General features: G+C 40.5%; 1 protein-coding gene across 1 annotated transcript in view; it reads left to right on the top strand.

Moving 5' to 3' along the window:
- The window catches only part of IRAK2 (interleukin 1 receptor associated kinase 2), an 81,742-nt gene that overhangs the window by 4,845 nt on the left and 49,395 nt on the right, over positions 1-27,502 (top strand). Inside the window, exon 2 of the mRNA XM_077116570.1 lies at positions 4,780-4,962. Coding sequence (XP_076972685.1) covers positions 4,780-4,962 — 183 coding nt within the window. The remainder of the gene's footprint in view (positions 1-4,779; positions 4,963-27,502) is intronic.

Here is a 27,502-nt window from a genome sequence, read left to right as displayed (position 1 = left end):
CTGCATCTATCATCACATCTCTGAACCTGACACTCCTGCCTTCCTTTTATAAAAGCTTGTGGTTACATTGGTCCTACCCAGCTAATCTAGGATTATCTTCCGACCTCAAGATCTTTAATTTAATGACATCCACAAAGTCCCTTTTTCCAATATCAGGTCACATAATCACAGGTTTTGGGGTTAAGGACAATAGCCTCGTGGGGGGGGGGGGAGTGTCACTATTCTCTCTCCCACCAGGTCTCAGCTCCAGTGTCACCGCTTTTGAGAGAACTTCCTTGTCCCTCTGCTCTCAATGCCATCATCATATTTTATTTCCTTTATTCCACTTACATTTTGACATTTCCTTGTTATTTGTTTACATGTCTCTCCCTGTAGACTGTAGGCACCATGAAGACAGGGAACTTATCTGTCTAGTTCGCTCCTCTGTTCCCAGGGCCTGGGACAGTGCTTTGCAAGTGAGCAGGTGCTCTGTGATTATTTGAATGAATGATGAGCTGAAGAATGTGGAGTGGTGAGGCCTGCAGGGTGTGTCCGCTTACCACAGGGAGATGGCTGTGAGCTGTGGTCTACCCGCTCTTCATGTTGGGGATCCCTGGACTGGGAGCCAGCCGCACCAACACAATGGTGTGCCCCCCTTGCGAAGTCACAGTGCTCTTTGGTTTCCTCTTCAGCAGAACAAGTGATTGCAACTGTCCTTCCAGTCCTAAGAAGTCTTGGCTTCTGTGAATCATTTTAGGAAAGATGGTTCATCAGGGCTGATTGTGGTGCTTGGGTGCTGAGGCCTGTGTGTGGGAGAACTTTAAAGTGATTATGAAAGTTACACAGCCACAACTATGCATGCTTTTTTGGATTTGACAACTGATGGATATCGTAGCTGCCTCCTTTTATTTCCCTGTGGTTGAAGCTGCATTCTTTTTCTTTTTATGTTATTGTAGTAAACTATATACACTTAAAATTAACCTTTTTTGTTATTTTTTAAAAAATATTTTTATTGAGAAATAGCCACACACATACAATCCAAGCATATTATACAATCAGTGGCTCACGATGTCATCATATAGTTGTGTATTCTTCACCATGATCATTTTTAGAACATTGGCATCACTCCAGAAAAAGAAATAAAAGGAAAAAAAAAAACCTCATAAATCCCATACCCCTTATCCCTCCCTTTTGATCCATGTATTTCAATCTACCCAATTTTTACATTTTATCTCCCCTGGTTATTTATTCATTTTTATCCTTAAAAATTAACCATTTTTAAGTGTACAATTTGATGGCATTAATTACATTCACAATGTTGTGTGACCATCACCACTATTTCCATCACCCAGAACAAACTCTGCACCCATTAAGCAATAACTCCGCCATTTCACCCTTGGCCCCTGGGGCATGGTAACCTCTAATCTGCTTTCTGTCTCTATGAATTTGCTTATTCCACTTCATATAAGTGGAATCAGACAACATCTGTCCTTTTGTGGCTAACTGATTTCACTTAGCATAATGTTTTCAAGACTCAACCATGTTGCAGCATATATCAGAACTTCCTTTTTATGGCTGAAAATGTTCCATTGTACCTATATGCCACATTTTGTTTATCCATTCATCTATTCATCTGTTGATGGAAACTTGTTTCCACTTGTTGGCAATTGTGAATAATGCTGCTATTGGTGTACAAGTATCTGCTTGAGAGTCTCAGTTTTCAGTCCTTTTAGGTATATACTTACAGGTGGAATTGCTGGGACATATGGTAATTCTATGTTAAACATTTTTTTTTTTTTTTTTGCATGGGCAGGCACCGGGAATCAAACCTGGCTCTCAGCATGGCAGACGAGAAGTCTGCCTGCTGAGCCACCATGGCCCGCCATGTTTAACTTTTTGATGGATCAGCTGCATCCAATTTTGCTCTTGGGGAATCAGTTTTGGAGTCTGTCTGAACTCATGTAAAATGAGTTTCTTATAGTTTCACCCATCAGGTGTGTGTGGAGGAGCCTGAGGGTAGAGGCCCCTCTGCTAGGCACCTCCTCATCTTACTGACTGATGCACATGCCAGCTTTTGTGCACAGCCTGCCTTGCCCCTGCCCAGCTGTGTGACTTTGGGCAAGTGCTGTCTCTCTCTGAACCTTTGGTTTCCCCAGTTGTAAAACGAGGAGGGTAATACCAGCCTCACAGAGTTGCTGAGAGCCTTGGCAGGGATGATGGGGGTGACATAACAATTGTTAAAGCCCTTAGCACTCTCCCCTTTTCCCATGGGGGAGGAGTCACATTAGTCTGGAGAAGGGGTGTTTGACCTGAGGGTGGGTCATCCCAGGAGGCTGTGCAATCTCTACCCTAGAAGACTTTAAAGAAGCACAAGATTTTCTCCTCAGTCAGGTGAACTCCTGCAGGATTTGGGAACACAGACTTGAAGTGTTAGCTATGGGGGAATAAAAACACATGTTCATAGAGCATATATGGTTTAGCAATCACAGCTAACACATATAGCGTTTACTTGTTCCAAGTGCTTCTAGATATATTAACTAACCCTCACAGCATCCTCTGAGGGAGTTGCTGTTATGACCTTCATTTTACAGATGAGGAAACCAAGGCACAGGAAGAGGTAAGGGCCTTTCCCAAACTCACAGTAAGTGGCAGAGATAGAATTTGAACCCAGACCTCTGAATCTGAAGTCTGGGTCCTGGACCACTACCATTCTGTACCACCAACAGAAGCATGTATTTCTCTGCCTTTAGGAAAGTGTCTAGAAGATTAGACACAAAAATGTATACAGTGGTTTGTTTCCTCTGTATATTCCCAGTGAGATAATCATGGGTGACTTTGGTTTTCTTTTTCTCCAAATGTTCTATGATGACTGGGTCTTACTTATGTATATTGAAAAAAGGGGAAAAAAAAGCCATGAACTTTGCAAGACCCTCACATGGTATCTAAGCCATCCTGTCCCAGCCAAAGCAAGGGTTTCCTCCCTCTAAGAAATGTGTGCAGGGGCAGAGGGACAGCCAGCTTCGGGACATAAACTGAAGTGTCCCAGACTGTGGGGCTATCAGGAGTCTGATTTGTGGGGCCTCTGTCCCTGAGCAAGTAAGCAAAGTCCTCTTGTTGCCTGCACACTGAGGACTGGGGCTAGTGCTTGGCCTGGGGCTGTAGCTCTAACCGAGTTCCTGTGCCAGTGAGAGTGATTTGCTTAGCTAACAGGCCTCAGACCCCCGAGATCTCTGCCTTGCTTTGAGCCTGTTTTGAGGGTCTGCTTAAATGTAGGTAGGTTAGTACCTTAGAAATATGTCACGTTAGTGGAGCTAAAATGTGCAAACTAGGAGACACCTCCGTTCAGTTCCTCTTTCTCTTGCATTCCCTGTAAGAAAAGTGCAAGCCCGAGAGGGTACATGCCATGGCTGAGTGTCTGGTCATCGGTGACAGCCCTGGGTTACTGTTTCTCCCATTATATTATGCTGCCCCTGAAGGGTGGGAGTGCGCAGGTTAATAATAACTTCATGTTCCTTCCTCTTCCCCCAGCTCTTTTCTCTCTGTTCAACGCAGCCACTGTCCTGCTGACATCACTTCCCACTGGCCAGGAATCTGGACTGGGGTTTCCAGTGACTAAGATTGCAACTAAGGAACTTTCCCTCCCTCAGGTCACAACTCTTGGAGGCTTTTTGTCTGCAGGAAGCTGTCACCCTCTTCCCCATTCCATCCAGAGGGGAGGGGATTGTGCAATTTGATCACAGCACTCCCTGGCTCTGAAACCTTCCATGGTCCCATGTTTCTTTTTTTTAAAAAAAGCTTCCCTCACTTCAGTAAACTCGATGAGTACTATCTGCGGTCATTAAAAATGCTGTTTATGAAGAGCTTGTGACAACTTGGAAAATGCTTATATATAATGTTAATAAAAGCAGGATGAAAAATCTTACGGTCTGGCAACAACTACATCCAAAATCACACCTATGTGGTGGGGGAAGTGTTTGGAAAGGAAAAGTAACCTAGTGGCCTCGTGAGGATGGTATGATGCTGTGTAATGTATTTGTTTTATTTTTTCCTGCATGTTCCAAGTTGTTTTTAGTGAGCAACTACGAATTTTACAGTAAAAAATGAAAAGAAGGAATGCGTTATTTGTATTGTTGCCAACAATAGCCTCCTAATTTTGTACAGTATTTCATATTTGGGAAAGCAGTTTTGTATCCAGGGGCTCTTTTGGTCTTTATAACAGTTCTTGAAAGTAGTGGGGCATGGATTCATTCATTCATGCATCATACATTTGATGAGTTCTGCCTCCCTCCCCTCATGGTGGGGACTAGGATGAGTTATCTAATGTGCTCACTCAGAGTCCTGCAAGTGCGGGATCAACCCTGAGTGTGAATGCTCCCTCAAATTATGCACCTTGGATGCCTCACTTGCCTCCCCTCTGGGCCTGGCAGCTAAAAATCCCTGCCTACATGGGGCTTCTATTGGAGAAGGGGAGGCAGGCAAAGTTCTATTATCCTACCCTCCCAGGTGAGCAGCCCAAGGCTCATGCTGATGAAGTGATTTCCCAGGGTAAATAAGCAGCTAAAACTCAAGTTTCCTGATCCTCTTGTCCAGTGGTTTTTCTCCTTCATTTTACATGGTAGCTAAGTTGATATTTATGTTCAAGTATCAGTGTGCTGGTCCTTCTGGGTATTGATGAGAATCGGTATAGTAACTTGGGCCCCAGCTGATGGTGGGAATTCAGGCATGGTGAAGGGTGGGTAGCCCTGCTGTGCAGGGATTGCCATTTCAACTCTAAGCGGCTCCCTCTCACTCACCTTCCAGCCTCCTACGTAATCACGGACCTGACTCAGCTGCGGAAGATCAAGTCCCTGGAGCGGGTGCAGGGCGTGAGCATTACTCGGGAGCTACTGTGGTGGTGGGGCATGCGGCAGGCCACCGTCCAGCAGCTTGTGGACCTCCTATGCCACCTGGAGCTCTACCGCGCTGCCCAGATCATCCTCAACTGTGAGTCCCGAGTGCCGCCGGGCCCAGAGCGTGGGCTGGCCCACAGCTCCTGACTGCACTTTCTAGCCTGGCAAGCTTTAAAAACAATCATCATCATTGTTATTTTTTAATGAAAGAGTTTGCCATCTAACATAGAAACTGGTCACAGTGGTTACCTCTGGGGAGAGGGATTGCAGGGCTAAAGAATAAGGTTTTGGAAAGAAACTTTACTATAGATCCTTTCGTACCTTTTAAATTTTAGTTATCTATTCCAAGAATAAATGTGTTAGAAATAGCTGTAACATAAAAATCTAAAAAAGTGTTCAGTAAAGATGACATGCAAATTTTTTATACTTTATTTATTATTTTTATTCAACATACCAACATATAAACACAAACATTCTTACCATATGATCATTCCATTCTTGTTATATAATCAATAACTCACTATATCATCACATAGTTGTATATTCATCATTATGATAATTTCTTAGAACATTTGCATCCATTCAGAAAAAGAAATAAAAAGAAAACAGAAAAAATTCATACATACCATACCCCTTACCCCTTCCTTTCATTGATCACTAGCATTTCAGTTTACTCAATTTAACATTTGTTCCCCCTATTATTTATTTATTTAAACCATATGTTTACTCGTCTGTCGATAAGGTAGATAAAAGGAGCATCAGACACAAGGTTTTCACAATCACACAGTCACATTGTGAAAACTATATCATTATACAATCATCTGCAAGAAACATGGCTACTGGAACACAGCTCCACATTTTCAGGCAGTTCCCATCCAGCCTCTTCATTACACCTTAACTAAACAGGTGATATCTACTTAATGCATAAGAATAACCTCCAGGATAACCTCTCAACTCTGTTTGGAATCTCTCAGCCATTGACACTTTATTTTGTCTCATTTCACTCTTCCCCCTTTTGGTCACGAGGGTTTTCTCAATCCCTTGATGCTGAGTCTCAGCTCATTCTAGGGTTTCTGTCCCACGTTGCCAGGAAAGTCCACACCGGTGGGAGATGATGTGCATCTTCATCCTACTCTGCCATTTTACATCCCAAGAAGCAACCATTTTAACAGTTTCTTGTCTGTTACTAGAAATTTTCTGTGCATAGGTAAGCATATACACGTATCTATGTACATGTAGACTTAGAAGACTGAGTAATAGATGGTATCGTCCATATTTTAAAACCTCAACTTCTGGGTGAGACTATAGGGTGAGATGTTTATTTGGTGCAAAATTTATATTTTGGGTCATGCATTTCCTAATTTAACTTTTATGGTCAGTTTAGTTGAACACCATAAGAACATGGAGTCTTAAATAGGGAGTGAGATTTTATTGGTTTGTCCAGGTTAGTGTGATGCCCCGATAAATTCCAGAGTGATTTGGGCAGTGAATAAAGAAGTATTTGCAAAGTCCCCTTTTATTTGAAAAATAAAAGCTTTTTTTTCCCTACAGCTTCGCCCCCCTTTATTTAAAAAAATTTTTTTCAGACTTTGTAGCTGTTTTTGTTATTAATATTATCTTCTTCCTTAAGCATCCCTTTAAGGGTGAAATGAAATCCAACCATTTACAGAGAAAATGATTTCAGAATGTTCATTTTGACTTTTCCTTACAAAAAAAAATTACTATCATTCTTTTTTTATAATTTTTTTTTGAGAAAAATCTTCAAACAGATACTTTCTGTACATAATCATTGGCCCACAATATCATCACATAGTTTTGTATTCATCACCATGCTCATTTTTTATAACATTTGCCATCACTCCAGAAAAAGAAATAAAAAAGAAAATACTCAGACATGCCATATACCTTACCCCTCCATCTCATTGACCACTAGTATTTCCATCTACCCAATTTATTTTACTCTTTCCCCCTCTGTTATTTATTTATTTATATCTGTAGTTTTTACTCATCTGTCCATTCCCAGATATAAGGAGCATCAAACACAAGGTTCTCACAATCACATAGTCACATTGTAAATGTTATATCTTTATGCAATTGTATTCAAGAATATAGGTTACTGGAACACATCACCACCGTTTTAGGTACTTCCCACTAGCTACTCTCATACACCATACACTAAAAAGGGATATCTATATAATGCATAAGAATAACCTCCAGGATAACCTCTTAACACTGTTTGAAATCTCTCAGCCACTGAAACTTTATTTTGTCTCATTTCTCTCTTCCCTCTTTTGGTCAAGAAGGGTTACTCAATCTCTTGATGCTGGGTCCTGGCTTATCCCAGGCTTTCTGTCTCATGTTGCCAGGGAGATTTACACCCCTGGGAGTCATGTCTCACGTAGGAGGGAAGGAAGTGAGTTCACATGCTGAATTGGCTTAGAGAGAGAGGCCACATCTGAGCAACAAAAGAGGTTCTCTGGAAGTGACTCTTAGGCATAATTATCAGTAGGCTTAGCCTATTCTTTGCAGGAATAAGTTTCATAGGGGTGAACCCCAAGATCAAAAGCTCAGCCTGTTGATTTGGTTGTTCCCACTACTTCGAGAGTATTAGAAATTCTCCAAATGAATAAGCTGAATATTTCCTCCTTTCTCCCCATTCTCCCAAGGGGACTTTGCAAATACTTCTTTATTCACTGCCCAAATCACTCTGGAATTTATCGGGGCATCACACTAACCTGGACAAACCAACAAAATCTCACTCCCTATTCAAGACTCCATGGTCTTATGGTGTTCAACTGAACTGACCATAAAAGTTAAATTAGGAAATGCATGACCCAAAATATAAATTTTGCACCAAATAAACATCTCACCCTATAGTCTCACCCAGAAGTTGAGGTTTTAAATATGGACGATACCACCCATTACCCAGTCTTCTAATATACCTTAGTCCTATCCATATCAGCTTCATTCATATCTCTAGTTGAAGTCTGATCCCTTTTTCAACTTTTTAAATAGTTCCTGTATGGGGTACTGCTCACTTTCATAGCTTCAGAGCTCTAACTCTGAGTCTCAGGTGTCACATAAATACCCAAAGTTTCTGGGAAAAGCCATGTTATATACAAACAGCTCAGTATCTCAGAATTTAGAATCAACAGTTACACCTCATGAATATATGTGACTGCTGTAAGAGCTTACAATCTGGGGCCCTTTACAATAAAACCTCAACCTTATAACCCATGCTCTTGACTTTAGTTCACCGAATTTTTATATTACTATCATCATTCTTGGTGTTCTTTTTCCATTTATAGAATCTTTATTATGAATGGTCAGTGTTAAAAATTTGAAACATATGGAGGCCATTGCTTGTGAAGTCATTTGCATGTATTCTAGCTGCAGAGATGCAACATCTAGTTCATTGCTTATATGAGTACAGATTTTCTTCCTGGGCCATATGATATGGAGTTTGAACTTTTTACCAACGTCATAATAGTGAAATTGTACTATCTTTTTGTGTCTGGCATATTTCACTCAGCATTATATGCTCCAGGTTCATCCATGTTGTCATAAGCTTTAGGACCCTATTTTGTCTTACTGCTTTATAATATTCCATCGTGTGTTATAGACCACATTTTGTTAATCCAGTTGTCTGTTTATGGGCACCTCGATTGTTTATATCTTTTGGCAATTATGAATAATGCTGCTGTGAACATCAGGATACAAATGTCTGTTCATTTCACTGCTTTCAACTCTTCTGGGTATATACCAAGTAGTGATATTTCTGGGTTATAGGGCAATTCAATATTTAGTTTTCTAAGAAACTGCCAAACCTCTTCCACAGCAGTTGTACCATTATACATTCCCACCAGCAGTGGATAAATGTTCTAATTTCTCTACATCTTCTCCAACATTTGTAATTTCCTGTTTGTTTAATAGCAGCCATTCTTATAGGCGTGAAAATGATAACTGATTGTAGTTTTGATTTGCATTTCTCTTATAGCTAATGAAGATGAACATCTCTTCAGAAAAATGTCTATTCATATCTTTTGCCCCCATTTTATAATAAGGTTATTTTTTTGTTAAATTTTATAATTTCTTTATATACACAGGATATCAAACCTTTATTCAATATAGGGTTACCAAATAACATCCTCCTTAAAAATTATTATGGTAACATATTATATAACATAATATTCCCTATTTTAACCATTTTTAAATTTACAGTTCAATGGCATTAACTATTCACAATGCTGTGCTACCATTACTACCTTCCCCAAACAGAAACTCTGTACCCATTAAGCAATGCTTCAATTCCCTGCCCCCTGCCCAGTCCCTGGTAATCTCCACTCTACTTTCTGTCTCTTTCTTTGAATTTGCTTATGCTAGATACTTCGTGTAAGTGGAATCATACAATGTTTGTCCTTTTGTGTCTGGTGTATTTCATTAAATATGATAAGGTTCATCCATTTTGCAGCTTGTATCAAAACTTCATTCCTTTTTACAGCTGAATAATATTCCATTCTACAGGCCTTTTTAATACAAGTAGAATGCCATACAAACTGTCATATACTTTTTTTTTCACATAGCTATTGATCTTGGAGATTGTTTCATATTGGCATATTCTTTTTTAACTGCTGCATTTTAAATTTCCTTTGGCAGATACACCGTGATTTATTTAACAGGTCCTATTGAAGGTGTTTCTAGCATTAGAAACCCATCTTTTCTTTCTTTCTTTCTTTCCTTCTTTCTGCACGTATGTGGGAATTGCTGTAGGATCACTTTCTAGTATTGATTGATACTGATATTTATATTACCAAATTACCTTCCAGCAAGAGAATATGATCATGGTGAGAAAATATTTAACAAGTAATAATGCCTCTCTACCTTGAAGAGTAGGGAAATTAAGGAGTGGAGTAGGCCAGTGCTCACAGAAGGCAGCGTGGGGGAGGAGGCCAATTGCCTGCCCCAAGTCCCCCACCTTCCTTGCATCCCCTAAGAGACCCCTTCATTGGTGGCAAGGAGCCAGTCTTTGAATAAGTACTTACAGAGTAGCTACCCAGACCTAGCTCTATCCTAGGTTCTGGAAATATAGTAATGGACAAAGTGACAGGTCCTTTGCCCTACTGGAGTGCATAGTCTTATGCAGAGACAGTGGATACATAGGGAAACCAGCAAAAATAAACACAGCAGTCAAAGAAGTGGGCAACAGGATATAGTGACCAGGTAGGAGGAACCTCCTAAGACAGTGTGGTTAGGGAAGGCCATTTTGAGGAGGTGCAATTTGCAGAATGGAAAGAAGATGGCCATGCAAAGAGTTGAGGTAAGAGAGCCCAAAGGAGAGGGAAGAGCACATGCAAAGGCCCTGGAGAACCCAAGGTATCAAAGGAACTAGAAGAAAGCAAGTTTGGGGGGAGGTGGAGAGCAGGCTATACAGAGCTATACAAAGACACAGAGGCTCAGGGAATATTAGTTTCCTAGAGCTGCCGTTAATTTGCCAAAATGAATTACCACAAACTGGGTGGCTTAAAATAACAGAAATTTATTTTCACACAGTTTTTTGGAGGCTAGAAGTCTGAAATCAAGTCAGCAGGGCTATCCTTCTTCTGAAGTCCATAGGGAGGAATCCTTCCTTACCTCTTTTACCATCTAGTGTTTGCTGGCAAGCCTTGGTGTTCCTTGGCTTGTAGTTGCAGCCCTCATGCCTCTGTCTTTGTCTTCATGAGTCCTTCACCCCTGTGTGTCTCTGTGTCTTCACATGGTGTTCTCCTTTCTGTGTATCTGTGTCCAAATTTCCTCTTCTTATAAGGACACCAGTCTTTGGGTTTGGGGTTCACCCTAATCCATTATGTCCTCATTTTAACTTGATCACATCTGCAAAGACTCAACTTTCAAATTAGGTCATGTTCACAGGTTCCAGATGGACATGAATGAGCGGGGGGGAGGTGTTCCACCCAGTGCACTGGGTAAGACTCTGTGTGGGCCTTGGAGTTGTCCTGTCTGGGATTCTTGAGCTGGGAATAACCTGGCTGAAGCAGCAGACACCAGTTTCATCTGCTTGACTGTACCTCAGGCCTATTGGAATCAAAAGGGCTTCCAGGAGTAGAGGTGGTGGGACCTGGGGTAAGATACTGAGTGGTGGGGGCTTGAGAGCTCCAGTCTCAAAGATAAAATGGGAGAACAGGGGGTACTGGGGCGGCCCTGTAGGTGGAGAACTCTAGGGCAGCAGACCAACCCTAGGCTCTCAGGGGCATAACTGGCTACATGGGCAGACTCTATGGGATGCCCAAGGGAAATAGCCTCATCTCCCATCCTTCTGCCACCAAGTGACTCTCTAGTGCTTAGGGTATCCAGGGGACACATCCAGTGTGATCTGATTCAGGAAATTTCCTCTGGTGACTGGATTTCAGGAGTGGAGGCAAGTCATAGGGAAGATACTGCTCACCATGGCAGTGAGACTCTAGCATGAGACTCTTCCTTTCTGCACAGAGCTGACCCACACTCCAGCCTCACTCTAAACAGTATAATCTGTAAAGGAAGAATTGGAGCATCTCTGGAAATGAGCCCCCTCCAACCCTCCCTCTCTACCCACTTCTACAGCCTTGTCTCTGTCTGGTCAGCCTTCCAAGCCCACCCCACCTCTAGATGTAGATGAGACATTCAGTCCTACTCCTCCTCAGATTGGAGAGGGGTGATCTGCTCAGTCCACAGCTTCCCCACTGACCTGAGACGACTCCTTGCCCCATCTAGCCCTTCTGTCCAGAGAGGGTTCTCCTGAGACCTGTCGGACAGATGTCCCTCTTCTTACATCCTCTCCAAAGGTCAGGTCCACCTCCTCGTCAGTGAGACAGGCCCAGGGTGTTTTTATAGTGAGGTGGTGAGGTGTCATCACCTGGCTTAGCCCTTGTTGCATGATTCTGGGCAAGTCCCTTCCTTTCCCTGGGCCTTAGATCCCCCACTTGTACAGTGAGCTGGTTGGCCTGGGTGATGTCTCTACCTCATGCTCTAAGTACAGTCGCCTCTAGGCAGTCACTATGCCTCGGCCCCACCATTTTTTGCTCTTGCCATGTCCATTTGGGTGGTGGGACTGATCACCTTCTCTGCTCAGCTGTCAGCAGGACCCTGGCTTTGGCTTCTCTGTGTTCCCAGAGCCTGGCACAGGGCAGACACTGAAAAATGATTACTGAATGAATGTGCCTTAGAATATTTTTGATATCTTGAGAGAAATAAGGTGAGGAGGACATAGCAGGGGAGGGAAAGAGTTACCCAGTCAGGAGAGACAGGCTGGGGGCTCTGAGGCCAGCTCACTTTGCAGAGGGGCAGTACGGTGGGACCTGAGCCTGGTTTTGCCCTCTGGGAGCGGGCGCTGAGATGTTGCAAGTGTGCCTGAGAAATACCAGGGTTTGAGTCACAGACCTCCTGAAGGACACACTAGCTCTCCAGTGACGTCAGAGCCTGGCTATTGACTAATCCCTAACATTTACTTAACAATTTGAGGTCAATAAACAATATAGGGTGAGATTTTAAGAACTACACTCCTGTCCCTGTGAAACTTTTATTTTCTTGAACGAATGCTAAGTGAGCACTTTGATGTGCCAGGTGCTGTGCTAAGTGCTTGACTCCTCCCAACAATCCTGGGAGGTGGGTGCACTAAAGGTTTTCTATCTGAAGAAACCGAGGCCAAGAATGACGAAGTGACTTGCAAGGCACAAGTCTGGTTAAGGCAAAGATAGAGGTCACATCCAGGCACCCCTGAACCCAGAGCCCTCATTCTTAGCTTTTCATGGGGGAACTTCCTGAGCTTCTGGGGAACACTTGTGATACCTGAGTGTTTTACCTGAGAGCCTCTATTCTGTCCAAAACTTTTATCCAGATCAGTGCTTTCTTTGTTCTAACTGCCTCTGACCTTTCTGTAACTTTCTGCTGTGAAAGTTCACCTTTTGTTCTTTAAGCCTCTCTTTTTTTCCCCTTAGTCTTGCTGACTAAAATGCCTGAGGAAGGGAAATTATATCCTATTTCTACATCTCCAATCCCCATAGCGGTTCTTTTGTTGTGGGAATCCAGTTGTATTTTTACTTTTGCTTTGCGTCTCAGGCAAGATGCTTCTCCTTTCTGATTTTTTATTAGGGGGGAAAAAAGGCAATAAATCCCTGTCACTTTTGCGGGGTGAATACAGAGGGAATGTGTGAAATATTTTAGGTTTCTGTATTCCAACTAGTCAAAACCATTTTCCCTTCCTTAATTGTAAAATTTAACCATTAATTAAAAGTTACTTGGCATTTACTTGCCTAAGATTGTTTATTAACTTGCTCAGTGGCCTTCCAGCAATTTGAGAATATGAGTTCTGCCCAACACTTGCTAAAGGGCTTTAAAAATAGATTTGAATAAAACAGACTTGAACCACACACCCAAAGTCTAACAGATAAAGTAGTTTCCTCAGAGTTACCTTTCCAGGTAATATATTTGTATTTCACAGTGGCCTTCTGAAGATGCCGCCTGGCATCCTGGACTGTGGGTGGTTTGGGGCTGTGGGTTTTTGCTTCTTGATATTTCCTGACTTCATTGCCAAGAATATTGTTGTTTAATCTGTTACAAAAATTAAATGTTACAAGAATTAGAATACATTAGTACAGAAAGCTTATCTGGTAGCAACTTCCATTCCTTGCCCCAGCAAGTCTGTTTGCCAGAGTCACCCCCTGTTCTAGTTTGCTAGCTGCTGGAATGCAATATACCAGAAATGGAATGGCTTTTAAAAGGGAGAATTTAATGAGTTGCAAGTTTATAGTTCTAAGGCCAAGAAAATGTCCCAATTAAAACAAGTCTATAGGAATGTCCAATCAAAGGCATCCAGGGAAAAGATACCGTGGTTCAAGAAGGCCAATGAAGTTCAGGGTTTCTCTCTCATCTGGAAAGGCACATGGCGAACGCAGTCAGGGCTTCTCTCTCAGTTGGAAGGGCACATGGTAGACACGGTGTCATCTGCTAGCTTACTCTCCTGGCTTCTGGTTTCATGAAGCTCCCCGGGAGGCGTTTCCCTTCTTCATCTCCAAAGGTTCTGGCAAATGGACTCTCTGCTTTGTGATGCTACAGCATTCTCTGCTCTCTCTGAGTCTCTCCAAAATGTTTCTTCTTTTATAGGTCTTCAGAAACTAATCAAGACCCACTCAAATGGGTGGAGACATGTCACCCCCTAATCCAGTTTAACAACCATTCTTAACTAAATCACATCAACCAGGGAGACGATCTCATTACAGTTTCAAACATACAGTATTGAATAGAGATTATTCTACCTTTAAGAAATGGGATTTATATTAAAACATGGCTTTTCTTAGGGGGCATACTTCCTTTCAAACCAGCACACCCCCGTTTTCCTCCTGTAGCCTTTCTTGGTTGTCCTCCTTTCCGGCTTCACTTTTAACAAGAGGTGGACAACAGTGACTTAAACAAGATAGACTTTTGTTTCTCTCTCCTGTGAGAGTCCAGGCTGATGAGTACAGGGCTGAGATGGCAGCTCCATGGTGTCGAGGGCCAAGTTCTTTATTTTTGCTGCTCTGCCATGTTCAATCCATGGCTTCCCTCTCATGGCTAAGATGGCTATGGTACCACTGTGTCTGCATCTGCCAGCAGGAAGGGGAAAGAAGGAAGGGGTAGGTGGGTATGTTCCTTTTCTCTCTCACTTTCTTTTTTTTTAAGTTAGAAAACTCAGAAACATACATTAATTCAGGAAATGCAATTACCATATCCTTGATACTTCAATGATCTTTCCACATTATAAAACATTCACATGTATTCACATGTCAGCAAGTCATGCTGACATTCTTTTCAGGGAAGCCATAACCATTTCTTCTTTTAAATACTATGGTGTCCATTTTAATTGTAAACAAAGTACTTGAGCTAAACTACTTAAGTACTTATAATCAAAGTACGTGAGCTAAGCTACTTAAATACTTGAGCAAAATGATTTAAAAGTTTAGAGGAGGATAATGATTTTTTACTAAGCACATCTGAGTCATCAACCCCCAGAAAACTAGGCCACTATATGCTAGTATTATACCAACGGATACAATGACCACATAAGAAAGCAGGTAATTACCAATAACACTATTTTCTCATCTGCATTTTTAAATATGCTTTTTAAAATAATAATATTTACTTTTTTAAGTTTTAAAAGTGAGGAAAGCAGAAAGGTACCACATTAAAGTTTTACATTTAATCTACTGGCAGATTTTATTATAAAATAAAAAAGGAAGGTAGCCAACATCACCCTCATACCAAACCCAGGCAAAGATATTACAAAAAAAGAAAACTACAGACCAATCTCTCTAATGAATATAGATGCAAAAATCCTCAACAAAATTCTAGCAAATCGTATCCAACAACACATTAAAAGAATTATACATCATGACCAAGTAGGATTCATCCCAGGTATGCAAGGATGGTTCAACATTAGAAAATCAATTAATGTAATACACCATATCAACAAATCAAAGCAGAAAAATCACATGATCATCTCAGTTGATGCAGAGAAGGCATTTGACAAGATTCAACATCCTTTCCTGTTGAAAACACTTCAAAAGATAGGAATACAAGGGAACTTCCTTAAAATGATAGAGGGAATATATGAAAAACCCACAGCTAATATCATCCTCAATGGGGAAAAATTGAAAACTTTCCCCCTAAGATCAGGAACAAGACAAGGATGTCCACTATCACCACTATTATTCAACATTGTGTTGGAGGTTCTAGCCAAAGCAATTAGACAAGAAAAAGAAATACAAGGCATCAAAATTGGAAAGGAAGAAGTAAAACTATCACTGTTTGCAGACGATATGATACTATACGTTGAAAACCCGGAAAAATCCACAACAAAACTACTAGAGCTAATAAATGAGTACAGCAAAGTAGCAGGTTACAAGATCAACATTCAAAAATCTGTAGCATTTCTATACACTAGTAATGAACAAGCTGAGGGGGAAATCAAGAAACGAATCCCATTTACAATTGCAACTAAAAGAATAAAATACCTAGGAATAAATTTAACTAAAGAGACAAAAAACCTATATAAAGAAAACTACAAAAAACTGCTAAAAGAAATCACAGAAGACCTAAATGGATGGAAGGGCATACCATGTTCATGGATTGGAAGACTAAATATAGTTAAGATGTCAATCCTACCTAAATTGATCTACAGATTCAATGCAATACCAATCAAAATCCCAACAACTTATTTTTCAGAAACAGAAAAACCAATAAGCAAATTTATATGGAAGGGCAGGGTGCCCCGAATTGCTAAAAACATCTTGAGGGAAAAAAAACGAAGCTGGAAGTCTCATGCTGCTGGACTTTAAGGCATATTATGAAGCCACAGTGGTCAAAACAGCATGGTATTGGCATAAAGATAGATATATCGACCAATGGAATCGAATAGAGTGCTCAGATATAGACCCTCTCATCTATGGACATTTGATCTTTGATAAGGCAGTCAAGCCAACTCACCTGGGACAGAACAGTCTCTTCAATAAATGGTGCCTAGAGAACTGGATATCCATATGCAAAAGAATGAAAGAAGACCCATGTCTCACACCCTATACAAAAGTTAACTCAAAATGGATCAAAGATCTAAACATTAGGTCTAAGACCATAAAACAGTTAGAGGAAAATGTTGGGAGATATCTTATGAATCTTACAATTGGAGGCAGTTTTATGGACCTTAAACCTAAAGCAAGAACACTGAAGAAGGAAATAAATAAATGGGAGCTCTTCAAAATTAAACACTTTTGTGCATCAAAGAACTTCATCAAGAAAGTAGAAAGACAGCCTACACAATGGGAGACAATATTTGGAAATGACATATCAGATAAAGGTCTAGTATCCAGAATTTATAAAGAGATTGTTCAACTCAACAACAAAAAGACAGCCAACCCAATTACAAAATGGGAAAAAGACTTGAACAGACACCTCTCAGAAGAGGAAATACAAATGGCCAAAAGGCACATGAAGAGATGCTCAATGTCCCTGGCCATTAGAGAAATGCAAATCAAAACCACAATGAGATATCATCTCACACCTACCAGAATGGCCATTATCAACAAAACAGAAAATGACAAGTGCTGGAGAGGATGCGGAGAAAGAGGCACACTTATCCACTGTTGGTGGGAATGTCAAATGGTGCAACCACTGTGGAAGGCAGTTTGGCGGTTCCTCAAAAAGCTGAATATAGAATTGCCATACGACCCAGCAATACCATTGCTGGGAATCTACTCAAAGGACTTAAGGGCAAAGACACAAACGGACATTTGCACACCAATGTTTATAGCAGCGTTATTTACAATTGCAAAGAGATGGAAACAGCCAAAATGTCCATCAACAGAAGAGTGGCTAAACAAACTGAGGTATATACATACAATGGAATATTATGCAGCTTTAAGACAGGATAAACTTATGAAGCATGTAATAATATGGATGGACCTAGAGAACATTATGCTGAGTGAGTTTAGCCAAAAACTAAAGGACAAATACTGTATGGTCCCACTGATGTGAACGGACATTCGAGAATAAATGTGGAATATGTCATTGGTAACAGAGTCCAGCAGGAGTTAGAAACAGGGTAAGATAATGGGTAATTGGAGCTGAAGGGATACAGACTGTGCAACAGAACTAGATACAAAAACTCAAAAATAGACAGCACAATAATACCTAATTGTAAAGCAATCATGTTAAAACACTGAATGAAGCTGCATCTGAGCTATAGGTTTTTGTTTTGTTTTGTTTTTACTATTATTACTTTTATTTTTTTCTCTATATTAACATTCTATATCTTTTTCGGTTGTGTTGCTAGTTCTTCTAAGCCGATGTAAATGTACTAAGAAACGATGATCATGCATCTATGTGATGATGTTAAGAATTACTAATTGCATATGTAGAATGGTATGATTTCTAAATGTTGGGTTAATTTCTTTTTTTCCGTTAATTAAAAAAAAAAAAGAGAGAGAAGGGGTAATTGGAGCTGAAGGGATACAAACTGTGCAATATGACTGGATATAAAAACTCAGAAGTGGACAGCACAGTACTACCTAATTGTAATGCAATTATGTTAAAACATTGAATGAAGCTGCATGTGAGGTATAGGTTTTTTTTTTTCTCTCTATTATCGTTTTAATTCTTATTCTGTTGTCTTTTTATTTCTTTTTCTAAATCGATGCAAATGTATTAAGAAATGATGAATATGCAACTATGTGATGATATTAAGAATTACTGATTGTACATGTAGAATGGAATGATTTCTAAATGTTTATTTAATTTTTTTTAATTAATAAAAAAAAGATAGATATATCGACCAATGGAATCGAATAGAGTGCTCAGATATAGACCCTCTCATCTATGGACATTTGATCTTTGATAAGGCAGTCAAGCCAACTCACCTGGGACAGAACAGTCTCTTCAATAAATGGTGCCTAGAGAACTGGATATCCATATGCAAAAGAATGAAAGAAGACCCATATCTCACACCTTATACAAAAGTTAACTCAAAATGGATCAAAGATCTAAACATTAGGTCTAAGACCATAAAACAGTTAGAGGAAAATGTAGGGAGATATCTTATGAAACTTACAATTGGAGGTGGTTTTATGGACCTTAAACCTAAAGCAAGAGCACTGAAGAAGGAAATAAATAAATGGGAGCTCCTCAAAATTAAACACTTTTGTGCATCAAAGAACTTCATCAAGAAAGTAGAAAGACAGCCTACACAATGGGAGACAATATTTGGAAATGACATATCAGATAAAGGTCTAGTATCCAGAATTTATAAAGAGATTGTCCAACTCAACAACAAAAAGACAGTCAACCCAATTACAAAATGGGAAAAAGACTTGAACAGACACCTCTCAGAAGAGGAAATACAAATGGCCAAAAGGCACATGAAGAGATGCTCAATGTCCCTGGCCATTAGAGAAATGCAAATCAAAACCACAATGAGATATCATCTCACACCTACCAGAATGGCCATTATCAACAAAACAGAAAATGACAAGTGCTGGAGAGGATGCGGAGAAAGAGGCACACTTATCCACTGTTGGTGGGAATGTCAAATAGTGCAACCACTGTGGAAGGCAGTTTGGCGGTTCCTCAAAAAGCTGAATATAGAATTGCCATACGACCCAGCAATACCATTGCTGGGTATCTACTCAAAGAACTTAAGGGCAAAGACACAAATGGACATTTGCACACCAATGTTTATAGCAGCGTTGTTTACAATTGCAAAGAGATGGAAACAGCCAAAATGTCCATCAACAGAAGAATGGCTAAACAAACTGTGGTATATACATACGATGGAATATTATGCAGCTTTAAGACAAGATAAACTTATGAAGCATGTAATAACATGGATGGACCTAGAGAACATTATGCTGAGTGAGTCTAGCCAAAAACTAAAGGACAAATACTGTATGGTCCCACTGATGTGAACGGACATTCAAGAATAAACTTGCAATATGTCATTGGTAACAGAGTCCAGCAGGAGTTAGAAACAGGGTAAGATAATGGGTAATTGGAGCTGAAGGGATACAGACTGTGCAACAGGACTAGATACAAAAACTCAAAAATGGACAGCACAATAATACCTAATTGTAAAGCAATCATGTTAAAACACTGAATGAAGCTGCATCTGAGCTATAGGTTTTTTTTTTTTTACTATTATTATTACTTTTATTTCTTTTCTCTATATTAACATTCTATATCTTTTTCTGTTGTGTTGCTAGTTTCTCTAAACCGATGCAAATGTACTAAGAAACGATGATCATGAATCTATGTGATGATGCTGAGAATTTCTGATTGCATATGTAGAATGGTATGATTTCTAAATGTTGGGTTAATTTCCTTTTTTTCCGTTAATTAATTTAAAAAAAAGGAAGGTAGACTGTAATTATTCCCAGTTAAAGAATATCTGTACTTTTTTTTCTGAAAAAATTACTAAGAAATATATTCATTAAATCACTGCAAATTGAATTATTCTGATACTTCCCAACAGAGTCCAGTGTAATTAGAATATTTTATAAAGGGGAAAACTAGAGTTATGCAGCCATACATATCCGTTAGAACCACCTGGAAAGACTAATAAATATCCGGGTCCCACTGCCAGAGATTTTCATTTAATTGGTATGGGATAGGACCCAGGTATCAATATTTTTTAAAGCTCTGCAGGGTGTTCTATTATGTATCCAAAGCTGAGAACCACAGTCACCTCATTTTGGAATATCAAGAAAATGAAAGGAAATTGAGGAGGGGGGATCATTTATGTTTGGAATTTATAAATCAAACACCTGTTACATATTTACTGTATGCCTAGTTATGTTCATGAATCATACATTTATAAGGCCAAAATTGTCTTCATTTTCCCCCTATACTAGACCACTACTGTACATCTTTGCCACTAAATAAATGAATTTTTCTGTGGTCAAGACTTAAAATTCTGTGATAAATTTTGAAAATTGGCATTAATGAAAAGTACTGCTACTCATGCTCAGCAGTAGTAAATAAAACTACTGTATTTGGCTCTTTTAAAGTCTCCTTATTTTAAGAATTATAAATAGGTGCCAACCTACACGAAGAACAGATTGTGGATTACCGTAAAACAGTAAAAAACAGCTTAACTTACTAAATTTCAACACCAAAAGATTTAACTTGGTGTTCCTTTTATTATTTTGCATGGGCAGGCACTGGGAATTGAACCTGGGTCTCCGGCATGGCAGGAGAGAATTCTGCCACTGAGCCACGGTGGCTCCACCCTCCTTTCCTTTTAAGTCTTGAAAATTTCCCTGGCAACGTCCTCTTTTTTGGACAGCTGTATCATTATTTAATCATCCTCAAGAAACATGGCTACTGGAACACAGCTCTACATTTTCAGGCAGTTCCCTCCAGCCTCTCCATAACATCTTGAATAACAAGATGATATCTGCTTGATGCATAAGAATAACCTCCAGGATAACCTCTCGACTCTGTTTGGAATCTCTCAGCCATTGACACTTTGTCTCATTTCTCTCTTCCCCCTTTTGGTGGAGAAGGTTTTCTCAATCCCTTGATGCTAAGTCTCAGCTCATTCTAGGGTTTTTCTCAATCCCTTGATGCTGGGTCTCCATTCATTCCAAGATCTCTGTCCCATGTTGCCAGGAAGGTCCACACCCCTGGGAATCATGTCCCACATAGAGAGGGGTAGGGTGGTGAGACTGCTTGTTGTGTTGGCTGGAGAGAGGGGCCACATCTGAGCAACAAAAGAGGCTCTCTTGGGGGTGACTCTTAGGCTTAAATTTTTAAAATTTTGACCTGTCCTTTGCGGGGTTACATTTCATATGAACAAACCCTAAGACTGGGGGCTCGGCCTATAGCTTTGGTTGTCTACACTGCTTGTGAGAATATCAAGAATTCAACTTGGGGAAGTTGAATTTCTCCCCGTTCTCATCATTCCCCAAAGGGGGCTTTGCAGATACTTTTCTCCTCACTGATCGAATCACTCTGGGATTCATCGGGGCATCACTCTGGACAAACCAGCAAAATCTCATGTCCTACCTGAGATTCCAAGTACTTACGGCATTCAGTCAAACTGTCTACATAAGTTATATTAGGAAATGCACTAGTCAAAATATAAATTTTGTAACAAATAAACATTTTTTGCTTTAGTCTCACACAGAAAGTGACATTTTAAAATATTAATTACCATCTATTTTCAGTACCCTGCAATAATGACATTCCTTTGTTCTTCCTCATGCAACAACATTTTTAAAATTGTACCTTGTACATTTCACTAATATTGTACACTCTAGGCATTCCTAGATTATACCATCTCAATGCAACCTCCTCTTTCAAGCCATTGGCCAGAACCTAGTCACATGATCACACCGAATTGCAAAGGAGGCAGGGAAATGTAATCTTAGCTGGGCGTTGTGTTCACAACTGAAACTCCAAAAAAGGGAAGAATAAATATTGGAGGGACAATTAACAGTTTTTTTCCACAATCTTCCCCTTTTAGCCAGCCAAAAATCCATATATACCTGTCTTCCCACACTAAAACATGCCCTTTCTCCAAGGAGGACAGCCCTAGAGTCCTCATCAGTTACTCTCTACAGCTCAAAGTCCAGGATCTGTTGGTAATACATGGTCTTCTCCATCAGCTCCTAATGATCTAATACCTCCCAACCAGAGAGAACTTATCTTCTCCCCCACATCCCGCCCCTGCTCCCCACACCCGAAATTCAGTGATGGAATAGGAACAGAAAGCCACAATAAAAACTACTATGTAAAATGAGAAAACCACTGTAATCACTTGTCTGTAGCAGTCAACAAATGCAGCTGAACAGGATTCCTAAGAGTTCCCTTCCCTGGCAGGGAATTAAAGTTTTTTTCCGTGGTCATCTAATTGTCCCTAGTTCTTCCCTTTGGGTTAGTGGTTCTCAAAGTGTGTTCAACAGATTCCGGAGCATCAGCAGTCACCTGGGAACTTGTTAATAATGCAAATTCTGGCATCCCCATGGCAGTTCCTGAGTCAGAAACTCTTGTGGGTGTGGCCAGCAAGCTGTGATTTAGTAAGCCACCCGGGCAATTCTGATGCACATCAAGGTTTAAGAATCACTGCTCTAATCCTATTTCTCTGTGACCCCTGGCTCTGTCAGAAAGTAGAAGGGAGCTCTGCTGAAGAGGTGGAAAGAGAGTACTTATATTAGGCAAATGTGGAAGTAAGTGAGGAAATGTCCTGATTGGCTGATGTTAAGTTTCCACTTTACATGGGGCAGGAGAGGGGATCTTCTAAAGTTGGGAACAGATATACACTGATTAGTAGGGTATGCTTGTCTGTTCTGATAAGCTTATGTGATAAACCAAAACTACTCTATCACCAAATGTTGACCTTGCAAGTCAAGTGTTTTCCTTTTCTAGAAAATTCCTTCTCAGAGAGGGGTCCCTCCCAGGAATGCTCGATGCAGGTGGCCATTTTATTAGTACCAAACTCTGTATTAGGTATTATGCTCTTTTGGTGGCTATTAGAAAGGCCAATGTAATAGCAGCTTATACCAAAAAGGGTGTCTTGCAATTAGCAGTGGGAGTGTAAGTAACCCAAGGCTGGTATTTATGCAGTGTCAGGGATTTAGGCGCTCTTCTATCTTATTATTCTGCTGTCCTTAACGTGTGACTTCCATCTTATGCCCTAAGATACTTGCTCTACTACAACTCAACAACAAAAAGACAAAACCCAATTTAAAAATAGGCAAAGGACCGGAACAGATATTTCTCCGAAGACAAACAAATGAACAATAAGTACATGAAAAGATGCTCTATACCATTAGGGAAATACAAATCAAAACCACAGCGAGATGCCATTTTATACCCATTAGAATGGCTACTATTAAAAAAAAGATACTATCGAATGTTGGTGAGATGGGGAGAAATTGGAGCCTTTATATATTGCTGATGGGAATGTAAGATGGTGCAGCCACTGTGGAAAACAGTCTGGCATTTCCTCAAAAAGTTAAACATAGAGTTGTCCTATGACCCAGCAATTCCACTCTTAGGTATATATCCAAAAGAATTAAAACAGGGACTCAGTTACTTGCTCCTGAATGTTCATTGCAGCATTATTCTTAATACTCAAAAGGTGGAAACAACCTAATGTCCATCAACACGTGAACGGATAAACAAAATGGTGTAAACATACAGTGGGATATTATTCAGACCTAAAAAGAACTGAAGTTCTGATCTATGCTACAATATGGGTGAAGCTTGAAAACATGCTAAGTGAAAGAAGTCACACACAAAATGACAAATATTTGTCTAGATGTGAATATCTAGAATAAACAAACTTGTAGAGACAGAAAGTAGATTAGATGGGGGCGGGAAGGAGTAGAGAGTTATTGTTTAATGGGTTCAGAGTTTCTGTGTGGGATGATGGGAAAACTTTAGATTACATAGTGGTGATGGTAGCACGATGTTGTAAATGTAATTACTGCCACTGAATTGTATACTTAAAAATGGCTAAAATGACAAATTTTATGTTACATGTATTTTACTACAATTAAAACATATACCTGCCCTAGCTGTTACTCCCTTGTCCACATTCCAGCCAACAGGAAGGGGAGGGTATTTTCTTTTCCTTTTAAGGGTACAGTCTGGAAGATGTGCCCATCACTTTGCTAAGTTCTATTAGAACATGGGCACAATTAGTTGTAAGGGAGGCTGGGAAATGTAGGTTTAGCCAGGCAGCCAGTGTCTAGCTAAAACTTCTAACATGCTGGAAGAAAGGAAGGATGGATATTCTCTGCCATATTAGTACTATCTCTAATATGCTTATACTGCTATTTCCATATGTATATTATTTTAATAATATTAAAATATTATCCATCAACTTCATACTATGGCAGATAAGGCCTTGGCTTATACATACCTCTTCTCCTTCTTCCCAATACATTTATATCACTATTTTTAGTTCCTCTATAATTCCTCTACTTTTGCAACTTTTCATGAGTGCACTTATATTTCTAGTTATTTTTCCATCAGTTTCAGGCTAATGCCCCTTTCTTAGTCTCTCCTCTCCATTTTCAGCTCCAAACAACTGGCAAAGGAGAGCTTTAAACCAGTCCTTCTTGTGTGTTTTCACATCTTCAGGCTCTGCTGAGCAGACAGGCAAAAGCTACTTCTTGGATAGGACTCACTCTCTGGGTCAGGACATGGAGGGAGGATGCTGCCTTAGTGTTGCAGTTGAAGGATTTTTTTATTGTGATAGGAAAGTACTATGAGCATCTGGCAGTGCCAAGTCATCATCTAGAGTAGCGTTTCCCGAACCATGTGCTTCAGAAATGCTGCCCAGAAAAACAATCCCTGCAAACAACGAGTCCATGAGTAACTGAATTTGAGAAGACCTGCATATTTATCACTGCCCCTACTTCGGAAATTCATAATGCACCCTGGCATATTAAGACTTTGATAAGTTCTGCAGTAAAGAAACCTATTTAGGTCATTGTTTACCTTATATATTTGACCAAGAACCCCCCTTCTTAGTTGATTCTTATTAATATTTCTATGGAACCAATATATTTTGAGAATCATTGCTCTAGGTACATTGTGTCCATGGGGAAATTGTTGGGGATCTCAAGGGAGCCCCATGGTGGAGAGATCAGCGTCTCAGGGCCACCTTATGTGTGTAGTTTGACATTCAGCATTAGCAGAGTAGGTTCTGGGGTCTAGGGCCAACCATCACCTTAGGTCTTAAAGGTGAGAATCCTACTCCTGAGAGGAACTTTGTCAGACTAACAGGCTCAGGAGAGTACTGTGAGGCAGGCTCCAGAGCTATGTGCTGGCATCTTGAGAGCTTAGGAGCAGGGATCAAGGTAGAGGCTAAGGTATTAGAGCTCAGGCTCCCAGTCAAAGGCAGGTCAGCTGTAATAAATGTTGAGCTCTAGAGCTGGAGAAATGCCACCAAAGGCAGTCTTAAGAGCAAAGCTGTAGATGGCTGGGGTCAGGAGGCTGGAAACTAGGTGCACCTAATTTGTGAGGTTAAATTCTCCTTTATTTCTTCCCACAGGGAGTTAGATATACAGAAGCTGGACACAAGAGTTAATAGTGAACTAAAGAAATATTTACTGAGTGCCCACCATGGGCTAGGCACTAGGGACACAGCAGTGAAGGCACAGACAAGGTTCCAGATCCCAGGAGCTTGAAATCTACTGGGGGAGACAAAGATTATCCCACACGTACGAGTAACCGATTGCAATGCTGAGGATACAAAGGAGAAGCAGAGGTGGGAGAGGCAGAGGAGGTGGGAGACTGGATGATGGGAAGCTTTGATTTAATCAAGGATAGCTACCTTGAGGGAGTGAAACCTGAGCCTCCATCCAAAGGATGAGTGGACCGACTGAAGTAAGGGATGGCATGTCTAAGTAGAGGAAAATAGCATGTTGATGGGAAGAAACCATTTTTGAGGACCTAAAGAGAAGCCACGGAGGCCTCCACCAGCGATAAAGGGGAATGTGGTGAGATGAGGTTGGAGAGATGGGCTGGGATTAGGCCAAAGGATTTGTTTCAAACTGGGAGAGAAGGGTTCCTACTCAGGGCCTACCCCATCTTTCTGGCCGTTGTGTGGATTGGAGGCTTGGGAGGTACCAGATGGCTGCAGAATTTGGAGGGCAGGAAGCTGCAGGAATCTGAAGAGATTTGGGAGGTGACCAAGGCCTTATCTTCCCAACTGCTGCTACCATTTTCCTGGGGCCGGGGCGGGGGGGGGGGGGGGGGGGGGGGGGGGGAGAGTTTCTTTTAAATGTTGCAATTTTCAAGCAGTCTATACTTGGTTGTGTAACTCCCAGCAGTTTCTAGCTTTCAGTTTGGCACCTGAGCCAAACTCATTTCCTTCCTGGGGCCAGGCTCTCGTTGGGTGAGGATTTTTTGGCTATGGCTTAAGGTGAAAAGAATGAATACTTTTTTCTTGAACAGGCTGTGCTGTTGCAAGGTCCAGCAAGGGTTCAAATGTTTGCTCTCTTGGATACTTTCCCCAATAGCCACGTTTTCCCAACCACTAGCAGGGGGAAAAACATAAATAGGATCTGGACCCTAGAGCCACTGGAGACTTGTTAGGAGGTGACAGTGTGTTGGGCCAAGACCCCAAGACTCCTCCGTTAGGTCAAGAGTCAGGGTATTTGGTTCTAGCAATAACTTTTATTTAGCACCTAATATGTGGCAGGGATGCATCTTATCTTATAGCTCTATTTATCTCCATTTTATAGAGAAAGAAGTTGAGGCCCAAGGATTAAGTAATTTGCCCAAAGTAACATAGCTAGTAAGTGGTGAGGCAGGGATGAGAACTCAGGTCTGCTTTCCTTTAACCTTTCCTTGACTAGGTTACTGGAAGGCATCAAGTCTCACTGTCCCACTCTGAAAAATGGGTATGATTAACAGCTACCCTGTCTACTTTGCTTATAAAGTGGAAAGCTTCAAAACACATGAGAGATGGTGGGATGTTTTTTTTTAATTTGTTTCTTTGTTTTATGGTTCTATGGATTTGATTTTTTTTATTCTGGTAATATATATGCAACAGGCGTACAATCAGTTGTATTAATTACATTCATGACGTGCTACCATCACCACCATCCTTTACCAAAACTTTTCCATCACCCAAAACAGAAACTCTGTAACAATTAAGCAGACTCCCCTCTACCCAGGGGTAGACTCCCCTACCCCTGCAATTAGTAATCTGTAGTCTATTTTCTGTTTCTATGAATTTGCTTACTCTGATTATTTCTTATAAGTGAGATCATACAACATTTCTTTTGTGTCAAGCTCATTTCACCAGATGTCTTCAAGGTGCATCCATGTAGTTGCATATATCAGGACTTTGTTCCTTTTTATGGCTGAATAATTTTCCTTTGTATGGATGTACTGCATTTTAAAATCATTTATCTGCTAATGGACATTTGGGTTGCTTCCATCTTTTGGCTATTGATGCCAAAATAATTCTGCTATGAATATTGGTGTACAACTGTCTGTTCAAGTCCCTGCTCTCAATTCTTTGGATATGTACTTAGAAGTGGGATTGCCAGGTCATGTGGTAATTACATACTTAACTTTCTGAGGAACCATTAAAGTATTTTCCACTACTGTGCACTATT

The sequence above is a fragment of the Tamandua tetradactyla genome, chromosome 9 (genome assembly GCF_023851605.1).
Source record: "Tamandua tetradactyla isolate mTamTet1 chromosome 9, mTamTet1.pri, whole genome shotgun sequence".
NCBI classification, from domain to species: domain Eukaryota; kingdom Metazoa; phylum Chordata; class Mammalia; order Pilosa; family Myrmecophagidae; genus Tamandua; species Tamandua tetradactyla.
This window is presented reverse-complemented; position numbering and strand designations above follow the sequence as displayed.